At 40.4% G+C, this 14,830-nt stretch overlaps 1 protein-coding gene across 1 annotated transcript; it reads left to right on the top strand.

The window, feature by feature from the left end:
* Positions 1-2,835: 2,835 nt before the first annotated feature.
* Positions 2,836-6,547, top strand: c1qtnf5 (C1q and TNF related 5). Its single transcript, XM_030744610.1, has 3 exons — positions 2,836-2,972; positions 5,347-5,591; positions 5,674-6,547. The coding sequence occupies exons 1-3, from the start codon at positions 2,905-2,907 to the stop codon at positions 6,192-6,194; spliced, it is 834 nt and encodes a 277-aa protein (XP_030600470.1). The 5' UTR covers positions 2,836-2,904; the 3' UTR covers positions 6,195-6,547.
* Positions 6,548-14,830: the final 8,283 nt, after the last annotated feature.

Below are 14,830 nucleotides of genomic sequence, written 5' to 3'. Positions count from 1 at the left end.
ACAGGGGCCCGCTCAAACTCCTTTCCTTCACAACACCCTGATGACTCAAATTCAAAGGAACTGCTGACCACTCCTCCCCACCATATTCCCATAAAGACCCATGTGTTTTTGTTCTTGTGCTAAATATAGCAAAATACTTTTTAAAAATATACAAATTTACTTTTAAAATACTATATATATATTTAAAAATCGGTCTTCTCAACGCTGATTCATTTTGTTGTTACTTTTGTGTTGTTTTTGCAGGAGTTTTGTAGGAAACGTGTGATATACAGTCACAGTAAAGGTGTTGGAGCAGCACGGTGGTAAAGTGGTAAACACTGTCATCTCAAAACAAGAAGGTCCCTGGTTTGAACCCTGGCCTGTCTATGTGGAGTTTGCATGTCCTCACTGAGCCTGAGTTTCCTCCAACAGTCCAAAGACATGCATGTTAGGTTAACCTTCTAAATTGGCTGTGGATGAGAGGTGAATGCAGTCCTCTAGGTATGTAGAATATTTGGCTAAATGTGAGTTGTCTAAAGTAGTCAGAGTGGTCAGAGAAACTAGAAAAAATGCTATATAAATGCAAGTGCATTACATTACATGCCAGGATATACTAAAAAAAAAATCTGGTCTTTACCAGAACAACACACACAACATATTACATAGTGTCATTATTTATTTAACAAAAACTCGGCCAAAATGCAGAAGCAGTGTGTGAAAAACTGAGTGAAATCAATAACTTATAGAACCACATTTAGCAGCAATAACTTGAAGTAATCATTTTCTGTATCAGTCTCTCACATCATTGTGGAGGAATTTTAGCCCACTCTTCTTCAGTTCATTGAGGTTTGTGGTCATTCATTTATGCACAGCTCTCTGAAGGTCCCACCACAGCATTTCAGTGGGGCTGAGGTCTGGATTTCGACTGGACCATTGCAGTACCTCGATTCTTTTCTTTTTCAGCCATTCTGTAGGTTTGCTGCTGTGCTTGGGATCACTTGCAGGTTCAGCCAAGTTTGAGCTGTTGGATGGCCTCATATTTGACTCTAGAATACTTTGATATGCAGAGGAGATTATGGCTCATGTTCACTGCAAAACAAGCCCAAATCATCACCCCATCCACCACCACGTTTGACAGTTGGTATGAGGTGTTTGTGCTGATATGCTGTGTTTGGTTTTCTCCAAACATGGTGCTGTGTATTATGGCCAAACATCTTTACTTTGGTCCCGTCTGTCCAAAGGTCATTGTTCCAGATGTCTTGTGGTTTGTTCAGATGCAAAACTAAGCTGCGAGGATTTCTCCTAGGAACCCTTCCAAACAAGCCAAACTTGTTCAGTCTTTTTCTGATTGTGTTGTCATGAACTTTAACATTTTACATGCTAACTGAGGCCTGCAGAGTCTGGAATGTAGCTCTTGGGTTTTTTGCAATTTTTCTGAACATTGATTTTTGGGATGAATTTGCTGGGATGTCCACAAAATTGGCAACTGTCTGAAAAATCTCTCTTACTGTAGAATGATGGATTTTAAAATAGTTTTGAAATGACTTTATAAGCCTTCCCAGATTAATGTGCAGCAACAGTTGTATCTCTAAGTTCATTGCTCATGTCTTTCCTCCTTGGCACTGTGTTAACACACACCCAAATGGTCGGGACCAGCAAACTGCCCAAATTTCTGCTTTTATAGAGATGCTCACACTTGCTGATGATCTGTTAATCAAGCACATTTGATTTGCAGCACTTACTTACCCTCTTAATTCCCATGGAACCAGTAAGAATGCACCTGATTTTTCACACATTGCTTCTGCTTAGGTTTTGTTAAATAAACAAATAATGACATGGTGTAATATGTCACATATCTCTGTCCATCTGAGGTTGTGTTTACCGAATTTATAGTCTCTCAAATATACAAGTAATGAAATCAGGGAATCAGCAGAGTTTTAGGACTCTTGTCCTTGGATAATGATTTTTCTTTCAAATAGTTACTGAGGTATTTAATTCAATAGGTTGAACCAGCAAGCAACACTACCATCGCCTTAACTGACTGAAACACCATGTGATAAAAGTATGAAACTTTTTTTTTTTTTTTTTTTAATTTGTGAGCAAAGAAGAACAAATAAACTGTTTCTATCTGTGTGTTCATTTTACTTGATGTGGAAGCTGGCTGCTCCTTGCTCCAAGACTTCACTCTGTTTTCTCCACATAGACTCAGAGTGCTGTGATCTCATACTCTACCGTGTCCAGTTCTGGCACAGACCCCTTTGCCAAAAGCATATTAAAACCTCTTGCTTTATCAACTTAATGCTACCAGCAAAGGATTACATGGGAAAAGAGGATTACTGTCAGTCTTGCTTGAGTGGAGGGCTGATATTAGAAGATGCTATCTGGAAAGAGAAAATTACTTCACCTTGGAGGCAGATAATCACAGAGGAGATATGTATGTGTATGTATGCGTGTGCCTGTCTGACTTCCTTTTGTCAGATTTTATTTCCGTGTTTGCCTTGCTTTGAGGGTCTGTCTTTGGAAGCAGCTGTGTTTCTGTATAATAAAGCTAAGTTTCAGCTGCAGCAATGCATTCTGGGGATATTTGCCTCTTTTGACCACAGCCCATCTGAACTTTCTGTGGTTTTGCCTTGGAGAATTTCCAACACCGTTATGCAACATCCTCAACACTCCTCCGTTTATCACTCCCTTCACACTGGCTTTGTCACTTGTTTTTCACTTACAATTTTCTGTTATTTGTGCTGGATTAACATCACATATTTTCCTCTGCATGTCTCCTCCACCCACGGCTCCTCCTCTCCCACACACCCACCCACCCACCCATCGCGGTTTCTAATTGGGTTTCATTACCATTTCCTTTCAGTTTTTCCCAGCAGGACTCTCTGACCAGGAGAAACAGCTTTCACCGGTTTCTCTCAGACACACATGAACATCATCATCAGCAGCAGCAGCAGCAGTAGGAGTAGCAACCAAAGACTTCAGCACATCATTCGGTAAGGTTTTGATCTTTTCCTAGAATTAAACAATGAATGCTGCTCTTCAGTGCTTCAGGGCAAAAAAGTGAAAGGAATGCTGGCATCTTTTTTTTCTTCTTCATACTATTCAGTAAAGACTAAAATTCCACATTTTACACTGTGTACTGTCTATTATCAGCAAATGTTCAAGTATCAAAAGTACTTGCTATACAGTAGAATGTTATTTAAGTCATTATCAATATATTTAGGAATTCTTCTTAGACTTGATTTTTAAAAAAATCACAAACTAAATCTAAAGTTGTCAGACACTGTAGGACAGTAAATATATATATATATATATATATATATATATATATATATATATATATATATATATATATATATATATATATATATATATATATATATATATATATATATATATATATATAATTACAACAACGACAATAATAAAGTATTATGACTCTGCAGAAATGCAGAGTTATAATAAAACAGGCAGCTTCGCCTTTAACATCCTGATACTGAGTTACAGTAAATGTGGATAATATCATCAGACTCCAGCTGGCCTGAAGGCAACATGCCAAACTTTTCCAAATGGTTGTGGGTCTGTACTAAAACCATTAAATTGCTCCAAAATGTTCATGTGAGCCACCCAGGTGGCGAAACCTAAGTTTCCATCAGAGCTCCAGTGCAGTGAACTGGAATAAAAAAAAAAAAGAAATGCTGATTGCATTAAAAAAAAAAAAGTATAAAAGCAAGGCGTTTAAAGTGCTGTTTGGATAGCGTCTACACGAAAGAAGGAAAAGATAGTAAGTCAAAAAACCGAGTGAACCTCTACAGTGAACCTTGTCGTTCACATATTAGTGCCCTTTAAACAGCAGAGTCCTTTTTTTGTGCTCCTATTGAAACCATAAATGTTTCTAATCATCTGAGGGCTACTGAGGAGTGGCTGCCGACATCTGCTCAGACTCTCCAGTATTTGTCTTCTTGTCTGCTCTCTACTTCTGCCAAGAATGCTGACATGTAACTCAGTATCCCTCCTTTTTTTTTTTTTTTTTTTGCACTGATTCTCCCTTGACTTTCTGTTTTTATTCCCCCTTGTCCTTCTTCCTTTCTCTCGCTTTCTTTCTGCAACTGTTGTAGAGGTAACTTTTATATCCCCCATTTGGAGACCAGCTCATGGATTACCAGATCCGACTTTCCTGATTATTGTCACACACGACCAACAGCAAGTATTTCATTACTAAGCCTGCTTTCAGACAGCTGTGCAGGAAAACAGTGCAGCTCTTTTACTGGATCTTTCACGGAGAAAACCTTGGAGATGAACAAAGACGAAGCCTTTGAAGTGTCACACGATGAAGATACTTAACAGTTTCCACATTTCATACAGGCCAGATAGTAGAAATTAACAGTTTGATAACCTGACTGTTCAGAGTCAGCTGAGGACTGAGGCTCAGACACAGACAGGAAGAAGAGGCAGAGAGAAAGAGAGAAAGAGACAATTTGAGTTTAGGTGTGATTGTAAGTAGTTTCTGAGTAGGCCAACTGGTATTCAGCATGTCATCAAACTTTTATAAGAAACATCTGTTAAGAGTATTCGTGTTTTGATTTGCAGATGTGACTAATCGCTGGTAAACGAGTATCTGGAGAAAATGTTTTTTTTTCCTCCTGAGCTGCAAATTATATTTATCACCTCTAATATAAATAACCTGTTAGAAATACTTTTCTGTTTTTCACCTTTTTTTTTTTGCAATCTGTAAACTAGGCTGTTATGTAAATGCAAAGGATCAAAGAGTTTAAACTACTTCACCTCAGTCCTGCTAAAGCTAACATGGGGTCATGTTGTCCATAAATCTAACTGGGAGGTAGTGAAACTTATGGCTTATGGCTATTAAAAAACAAACAAACAAACAAACAAACAAAAACAATAAAATGCCTCTGTTTTGGACTATTCCTGATTAAACATGGGGTTGTTTCCAATGACATTTTTAGAAGCCAGGTTGCATTTTAAAGAAAGCCTCAGCAGCGCTGTGGCACGTCTGCCTGAGAGGACGAGAATGTTTAAATCTACTTGACAGATTCCCCTCAGCTGCAGCTAAATGGAAACGTCTGTTACCGTTTGTCAGAGCATGTTTGACAAAAAATATTTTATGTAAGGACTTAATTATGCATAAATAACCCATTTTTGTGTTTACGTGTTTTCAGAAATTATATGTTCTCTTTGTCCCTCTGTTATTTTCATAATGTTTTATTTTAATTTAGTGGGAGTTGTGGCTTACTTTTGTTTAATCAGGTCAATATTTTCCCATTGTCTGTAGTCCAGTGTTACTCCTCCACAGGCCTTTTTTTACACTGTAATCATTTGGTTTTTTTTTCCTTGTTTCTCTCTCAGCCTTGAGACTGCAATGACCTCACTCAGACTTTTGCCCCTGTTCCACTCCCTCCTCGTCCTACATGTTTATCTTTCCAACCAGTTAGATGACAACAAGATCCCTCCCAGTCTGTGTACTGGTCATCCCGGTATTCCGGGCTCTCCCGGAGTTCATGGCAGTCCCGGTCAGCCAGGGAGAGACGGGAGGGATGGGAGGGATGCTGCTCCCGGGGAAAAGGGGGAGAAGGGGGAGAGAGGGGCCCCAGGTACTTTACATTCATTTGTGTGTGAGCATAGTGATAAATATCAGTGCAGGATGCTCATATTTGTGCTCCTCCTCCTCTCCAGGTGAGACAGGAGTACGAGGTCTGACTGGAGATAGAGGTGACCATGGAGTAAAAGGGGAAAGAGGGCAGCCAGGAGAGTGTGCAGTGGCTCCTAAATCAGCCTTCAGTGTCAAACTGTCTCAGGGCCACACATTACCCCTAACTGTGGGCGACGCAGTCCACTTCGACACCATCATAATCAATGAACAGGGTGACTACAACTCAGAGACAGGACGCTTCACCTGCAAAGTCCCCGGAGTGTACTACTTTGCCATCCATGCCACAGTGTACCGTGCCAGCCTGCAGTTCGACCTGATGAAGAACGGACACGCGGTGGCATCTTATTTTCAGTTTTACGGCAACTGGCCCAAACCGGCATCTCTGTCAGGCGGCTCCCTGCTTCACCTCATCCCCGGTGATCAGGTGTGGGTGCAGATGGCTCTCTCAGAGTACAATGGATTTTACTCCAGCACCAAGACAGACAGCACCTTCACTGGGTTCCTGGTGTACTCAGACTGGAAAAACTCTGCTGTGTTTGCATGACATGTGCCTCTTTTAGTTCCTCATCGAGACATTCTGGACAGACAAGTGAATCGTCCGCGAGGCGATACAGCTGTATTTGTGTAATAAATAAAAAACACACCAGACAATGTAACCTGAATAGCACATGGTGCGCTGCAGTGCATACACTGAACAGTATGGTTAACTCTGTGTCTGTTCTTCACTTGCGGCCTTTAATCTGCTGACAGTTAATTCTTGTAACAAATGTTGTGACAGTGGCCTCCGGCTAGCATCAGGCCACAAATTCAAACAGCTTTTATGCTACTGTTGCAATTTGATTTAGTGTCTACTCCGCTAACATGCGACATTAATAAATTTTTATACTTTTTAAAACACACTTGCTTGATATACATTTCTGACCACGAATGACCATTCATGCTGAAAAGTGGGCCAGGCATTAGGCTGGAGCTGCACGGTTAACTTCAAACAGGAAAGTCGAGCCTCTATCTGATAACATTCCTGCCTGATTTCAGAAGGGAAAGAACTCAAATACTTCACTGAAGAAAAAGCACAAATAAAAAACAGTAAAAATACTCCTGAAACTGCCATTTAAAGAAAAACTATAAAAGAATTATCAGAAAAATATACTAACTGTGTGAAAAGGCCTTGTTCTGCTGTAGATAGTGTTAGATTATTAGACTAGCAATAATCCTAGCCTACCCTAGTCCCTCTTTAATAGGTAAAAAAAACTGTATGAGGTTGTGAGATGATTAAAGAAAGTACAAAATAAAAGCTTTTTTGGTTTAGCATTCTTTACATCCATCCATTTTCTTAACCTCTTATCCACCTCCAGCAGGGGACTGACAGCCTAAGGTGAGAGGCGGACAACCATTCACATTCAATTTAGAATCACAAATTAACCCAACATGTGTTTTTAGACAGTGAGAGGAAGCCAAAAATATCTGCAGAGAATCATCACAGGCGCAGGGAGACTCCACACAGAGAGGGCCAAGCCAGCTGGTGGATTTGAACCCAGAACCTTCTTGTGAGGCAACGGTGCTAATCACTGCTCCAGTTGTTATTAAGACAAATGCATCTGACAAGCTTATATTGGAAGTCTGTCTTTGCTAAAGCTGCAAACAAATCACAGACATCTAAGACATGAGAATTATTAAACATGACAGGGATTCGACACAGCTTCTGTATGCTAAAAAAAAAAGGCCTTTCCTTGGTGTAATAGTCACTGCATTATATCTAATTAAATTAAATGCATTTAAATGTAAAATCACAATCTGAAAAATAACTATTAACCAAATGTAGAGAAGTGAAAATTCAGTTTTTCCTCTAGTGTAATGATGTAAAGTTGCATAAAATGGACAGTGCTGTCGCATGACATTTCTATGAATAAAGCCCAAATCCTCTGCTTTTAATTCGCAAAGGCAGACAACTACCAAAGTAAATACCAAAATGAAAAAGGCTGGAAAATATTCATTTTCCACCATGCTGGGTACCTCTGCCTAATGAGTTCACCAAATGCTCTAAGTACCCTGACAGACGCTATGAGCTGGTTGATGTTAGTCAGTCATCTCTCTCCTCCCAACAATCATCATGGGTGTGAATTAATCTCACGGTTTACTCCGATGAGCCGCTCCCTCTGTTTCTTAACATCTGAGGCAGAACTGTTTATTTTCAAGACTAAACTCTGACAAGACTCGTGAAAGTCTTTCTGTGCTTGTCAGATACATCACCTCAGACATGAGGAAATGTTATTCCCCTCTCTCTCTGTCAAACTCCTGCACAATATTAAGCTCCAGATATGTCCTTCTAACTAATCCCTCTCGGGGAGGGAGAGGGATGCAATGAGTTAATAAGTTTTCCCTTGGCGTACATCACTTATTTCCATTAGTTCAGAGCCTGCATCGCTCTGTTAAGGTTTGAAGTTGAGGGCAGAGCAGACAGTGACATCACTCCCTAAAATACAAACTGGGCACTGAAGAAAAGGAAGGTGAGAGTCTGACATTTGGATTAAGATGTAGTTGCAGATAAAGCGTAGCGATGGTAAGATGAGTGTGTACATAAACAGGAGGAGAAACAGGGTCTTAAAAAGTATTTCAGAATAATGATATCAAAGCACCACTGTAACATAGGCATTTATTTATTGGAGTAAGGTTATATCTTACTGTTGGTCGTCAGTGGAACAAAGACAGAATACACGTGTGGGAGGCATGTGGAAAGATGAAGCTGATAAGAGTAGCAGTAGTGAAAGTGGATGAGTTCAAATACCTGGAGTCAACCATCCAAAGCAATGGACAGTGCACGGAATAAAAGAAGAGAGTGCAGGAGGCCGAGCTGGAGGTGGCAGTGTTGAAGATGTTCAGATTTTCATTGGGAGTGAGCAGAATAGACAGAATTAGAAATGAGTATGTCAGAGGGACAGCTCAGCTTGAGTGGGCTGAAGACAAAGTTAGAGGCAAGGTTGAGATGGTTTGGGCATGTGCAGAGGAGGGATAATGGATATGCTGGACAAAGGATGTTGAAGATGGAGCTGCCAGACAGGAATGAAAGAGGAAAACCACAGAGAAGATCTGTGGATGTAGTAAAGGAGGACATGCAAAGCACTGATGTGACAGAAGAGGATGCTGAAATACACTGTGGTGGCCCCTGGTGGTGTGTGCGTGTGTGTGTGTGTGTGTGTGTGTGTGTGAACCCCAAGAACAAACATATTTCCTAAAATATCATTTCTTTAAAGCCTTCTCCATACTCCAACAGTCATATTCTTAGCAGTAAGATTGAAAATGACTAACTTCCAGCACAGTATTTTAAATATTATTATTATAAGAAGGAAAGAAATTTAAATCTTACAATTAAACACCAAACTATGCTTTTTAAAATCTACAACGTGTTCGTACACCAACCCCCAAATATATGGGAACAATAACTAAGACATTTTTCTCAAAATAAAGGTATGTCCTGCTTTCATCTGAATACATAATCAAAGAAAAATCGAGTAACATTGAGTTTGAAAACAAAATTATGAGATCCCTCACAAACACAAGCATGTACGCAGAGAATCCTGGAGAGCAATGTTATTTTAAACTGAATTTTCGCAGTGATTTGGCTCTCATCAGCGGCGATGTTGCAATGTCACCCAGCAGGGGGCAGTGTTGCATTACTATTCAGCACCGCTGCACGCAAACTTCAAACTGTAAAGTATCACCACTTCAGACTACCTGGGCAGGGCTCATGATTTCAGCCAGCAGTATCGACACTCCTGGGGTGCCTTTATGATGCGTTCAATAGAAGCTGCGGATGTCAGAGTAGATTCACACAGCACAGGAATGAGGATTTTATTAGCTCAGTTTGTGATCCAGTAGCTACTCTCCATCATGCCACAAAGATGACCCTAATAATTATTGAACTTCTTTTTTTTCTTTTTTCTTTTAAACAAAATCTACACTTGACAAGCTAGACAGGGGGAATAAAATACTTTATTCCCAAACCTGCTCCTAAGACATTAACACAGAGCTAAAGACAGTGAGGTATTTTCAGATCACAAATATCTGATTATTTAAGACAAAATATTTGCGCGGATGTATACAAATTCTTCTAAATTCATACACTGCATCTATATAAGAGTAATTATTATCATAAAAACAAAAACCACATTAGCGAAGCAGCTCAGACATATAGTAGACAGATCAATATGTGGACCTTGCTGATTCACTCTGTGCTCTTCTCTGTTCATTATGGATGCATGAAAGCTGGTGTAACATTAGGACTCTTACAGTGAAAATGTGTCAGTACCAAATGGCGTTTTGAACTGTCTGCATGTCAGCATGTAGACTGAATGATGATTCAGCCACCGGGAGAATTTTGTATTTTCCGCTGATAACATCCATGAGTTCTTGACTTTGCACCGGTGGTTCTTAAACGTCTCCTGTCATGCTTCTTGTCATGGCACAATATGTTTACCTTGTAAAGCAATTTATCACTGAAATGCTTTCAGAGAGTATTTTCAAACTGAAAAAGGTGGTATACAATAGTGTGCAAAAGTCTTGTTACACCCCTTGTCTCTATGTTCTACTAGCAAGGAGTCAGACCTTTGTGTAATTTATTAAAGGTGGTCTTGAGCAGTAGTTCTCCAGGCTTTCTGAAGGTCTTTTAAAGGTTTTCTTTGGACATTGGCTGCTTTTTTCAACCATTCTCCATCTTCACAGTGGAAGCTCTGTCATTGATTTGGGGCTTCATTTCTGCCAGTGATGTTGGGGATGTTGTCAAAATTGATGGAATTATGAATGCAGAAAAGTACAGTCAGATTTTGATCCACCATACAATACCATCTGACTGGTAATGGCTTCATTTTTCAGCACGCCAGTGATTCCAAGCACACTACCAGTGCAGTAAAAGCATACTTGGATAGAACAATGCACAGTGGAACACTGTCAGTCATAGATTGGCCTCCCCAGAACCTCAACATTATTGAAGCAGTGTGGGATTATCTTGGCAGAGACCAGAACAAATGCAACCAACATCCAAAGAACATCTTTGAATGTCCTTCAAGAAGCCTGGAGAACTATTCCTGGAGACTACTTAAATAAATTACAGGAAAGCTGCCTGAGAGAGTTCAGGCTGTGTTGAAGAATAAAGGCGGCCATACAAATACTAACTTTCAAGCTTGTTAGAAGCGTACAAACTCTGTTGTTGCCTTATATATTGTACCTTCATGTATGTTTGCACATTTTTTCCAAAAAATCTCTACACCTACCTCCCATTTTCCCAGCAAAATATAAAGAAATAATGGGTGGCTCGAGGCTTTTGCACAGATCAAGTCTTTTTTTTGTCCTTCTTGAGCAGAAGGCTTCAATTACACGATTTCTACAGTGATCTGAATAAATGAAAATCTAACATGAAATACATTTCTGTACAATCACTCAGCTGCTTTTAGCAGGGCACACCCAGATGGTTATTTCTGTCTTCATGCTGGCATTAATGGCCCATATTCTGTTGATCTGTGAAAAAAAAAAAAAAAAAGCCACATTAAATACACAGAGTCAATTTAAATCAGCATCGGTGCCTGTGTTTTTTTTAGTGTCCTTTCAGCCATAGCAAAAAGTAGCACATCTAATTGCTTCTCTTTGGTTTGAAGCTGAAAGTATCATAGGTGCCCCTAACAAGCTGTTGGACCTGATGGCTACCATCCAGCTTGCTTCTTCAGGGGTTACCAGCTTTAGCCTCTGAGCTGCCCATACACCACACACTGTGTTTATTAAAGGCTATCAGGATTAGTTAGTCTAATTACAACAAACCTCTTAATTACAGTAGAGTCAGGGTTGGATGGAGGCCGAGGCTAATGAGCTGCCCATCTCTTCCTTGTCTCTGCGCATTACTGCCACACTGACTCTAAATCCCTTTATTATGTTTTCAACGTTACTCTGAAAACCTCCCAGTTCATCTATTCAGGAATATTTCCCTGTTACTCATGAAGGAGTTTAGGGGTCAGGGTTGACTCCAAATCAGCATGGTTTCTAGCTGGTACAAATCCACCATTTCTCACACTGTAGCAAAGTTTAAACTCTGCTGGTTGAGAATCATCAATTTAGTAGGACGTCAAAATAAAACACTCACTATATGGAAAAGATGCAGAACTGAAAGGTTGAAGAGAGGGATGAAGATGATGCTTCTGATCAGAAAAAAAGTAGAGCCTGAATGAGGCAAAGATGAGTGCGCTGGAGTTTGAGATTTTCCCACACTGCAGGACCACCGGGGTCAGAAGGAAGAGGTTGGATCCCGGGAGTATAAAGCTCGCCTCGGTTTACTTCTTCTTGCTCTTCTCCTGACTTTAAACTTCCTCTCCTCTGTTAACACCATCCTCATTTACAGCAAACATAAACACTTCTGGGGCTGGGCTCGCGGGTCAGAGAGACAACAAATAGCACCCGGATTTGCTTTTGATCTCTCACAGCGTGTTGAGTTTGGGGGTCATCCAGTAGCAACCTGCACGCACCTCTTGGTAATACAAATGATGAGTTTTCTTGTCTCCGGCTGAGTGAGTCAGAGCCAGCACGATTTAATAATACCTTAGTTTAATGGATTTTTTTTTTTTTTTAATCCAAGAAGATGTTTAGAATGGAGATATTTTTAGATGAAACACTGGGAATGAGAATGAAGCCTCTGAAGCTGTAAACCACAAGGCCCCAGACACACACACTCATTCACACATTCACAAAGCAACCTCTTTATCTTCAGAATCAGAAGACAGGAAAGCGGAACTATCACTGAATTGTTGCATTATCTTTGGTACCACACATAAGAGAAATCTGTAATCTTAGGTAATGCAGTCCTCTTTGGAAACGCTTCTATAGCTACAAACTCCCTGAGGTCATGCGGGTGCCGTGTCATCACAGAAAAAGGCTAGTGAGAATATAATTTGGGAAAGTTGTTCTGTACATCACATCCGATATCTATTGCCTCCGCCTTTTTAAAAACACACTGACTTCTCATATAGTGAGAGAAGCACAGGTGTGGGTATTCACAATAATGATGGCTGTGTTTTTTATCTATTCCAGTATGTCATGTCAGAGCAACAGAGAGCCAAAATGAAGAACAGCGTGCTGCGTGTGACTCAGTCATCGAGTTTTATTATTTGCACCTGTGGGTTTCTTTTCTAACATGTTTTATTTAAAAAATAAAATAAAAATAACAGGCCTTTCCTGAGTGCGGTTATTTCCTGCCATGTGTTGCACCTGAAGCATGGTTTCACTCATTCCCCCAAACCACCCTTTGCGTCTGATGTGTTCTTTCAGTTTGGTCAAATTTACACTCATAGTACTAAAACACTGAGGAACAGAAGGCATTCATACCACAGCATTTATTTACGCCATCTCTGTGTTGTGTTCTTTAATTTATTTTTGACTTCTGTGCTCACTTTTCGGACACGGCATGAGGCATTCAACCAGAAGTGATGGCTGGCCTCCCTGAGCTTGGATCTGCGGGAAGTTTCTTACTCATAAAAGGACGTTTTCCCGCTCACTCTTAAGTGCTGGCTGGCAGATTTTGTGATTACTGTAACAAGAAATGTGTTCAGATCAACATCAGAGCAAGTTAAAATGCTAGTTGTCTGTTGCACATTTGCACATTTAAAAACAAATCTTATCTTTGATTATTGTGTGCATCAGCCGAGTTCCTCCATTATCCTCCCACGTGCCAAATGCAGAATCACCTGCTGACATAAACGCCCCATCACATGCATTAGTAGTGCCCGGTGCTACTAATAATGCAAATAATAATACGCATTTGTTTTATCTTTTTGGACCCCTTTTTGCCTTCGGAACTGCCTTAATTCTTCATGGCATGGATACAACAAAGTGCTGGAAACATTCCTCTGAGATTTTGTTCCATAGTGATATGACAGCATCACATAGTTGCTGCACATTTGTTGGCTGAACATTCATGATGTGAATCTCCTGTTTCACCACATTCCAAAGGTGCTCTATTAGACTGAGATCTGGTGACTGTGGAGGCCATTTGAGTACAGTGAACTCATTGTCATGTTCAGGAAACCAGTTTGCGATGATCTCAGCTTTGTGACATGGTGCGCTATCCTGGAAACAGCCATGAGAAGATGAGTACACTGCAGTCATAAAGGGATGAACATGGTCAGCAACAATTTTCCAGTAGGCTGTGGCATTTAAATGATGCCCAGTTGATATTAAGGTTCCTGAAGTGTGCCAAGAATATATCCCCCACACTATTACACCAAGACTAACCTGATTAATATAAGGCAAGATGGAGCCATGTTTTCATGTTGTCTACTTCAAATTCTGACCATACCATCTGAATGCTGCAGCAGAAATCGAGACTCATCAGGCCAGGCAATGTTTTTCCAGTCTTCTATTGTCCAGTGTTGGTGAGCCTGTGTGAATTGTAGCTTCAGTTTCCTGTTTTTTGCTGACATGAGTGGCACCTGATGTGGTCTTCTGCTGCTGTAACCCATCTGCTTCAAGGTTCTCTATAAACCCAAGAGATGGTTGAGTGGGAAAATCCCAGAAGATCAGCAGTTTCAGAAATACTCAGACCAGCCCGTCTGGCATCAACAACCATGTCACATTCAGTTCACTTAATAAATCACCTTAATGCATTGAGTTGCTGATAGACATTTGCAATAGTGAGCAGTTGAACAGGGTGGCACTGGCACAGTGGGCAGGTGCTCACCTTGCAACTGGAGGGTCGCTGGTTCGAGTCCCTGTCTGAGCGCATGCTGTCATTGTGTCCCTGGGCAAGACACTTAACCCACACTGCCCGAGTGTGTTTGGTGGTGGTCGTAGACACAAGTTGGCAGCCATGCTTCTGTCAGGCTGCCCCAGGGCAGCTGTGCCTACATTAGTAGCTTACTTTGAATGAATAGTGCATGAAATTATAAAGTGTCTTTGGGTGTCTAGAAAAGCGCTATATAAGACTAATGCATTATTATTATCAACAGGTGTACCTAATAATAACATCTTTGCACTGTGGATTAGATATTTTAAGATGCTCTTGGAACTTCTCAGCTATTTCTTTTTGCTGTTTGATGCTGTGCTATAGATTAAATAATTAATGAGTTAAATAATAAAATCCTTTATAGGTAAATCATGCAAAAACATTCACAAGGATGGAGGAAAACGAAGAACATCTGTTTCAGG

The sequence above is a fragment of the Archocentrus centrarchus genome, chromosome 13, assembly GCF_007364275.1.
Source record: "Archocentrus centrarchus isolate MPI-CPG fArcCen1 chromosome 13, fArcCen1, whole genome shotgun sequence".
NCBI classification, from domain to species: Eukaryota; Metazoa; Chordata; class Actinopteri; order Cichliformes; family Cichlidae; genus Archocentrus; species Archocentrus centrarchus.
This window is presented reverse-complemented; position numbering and strand designations above follow the sequence as displayed.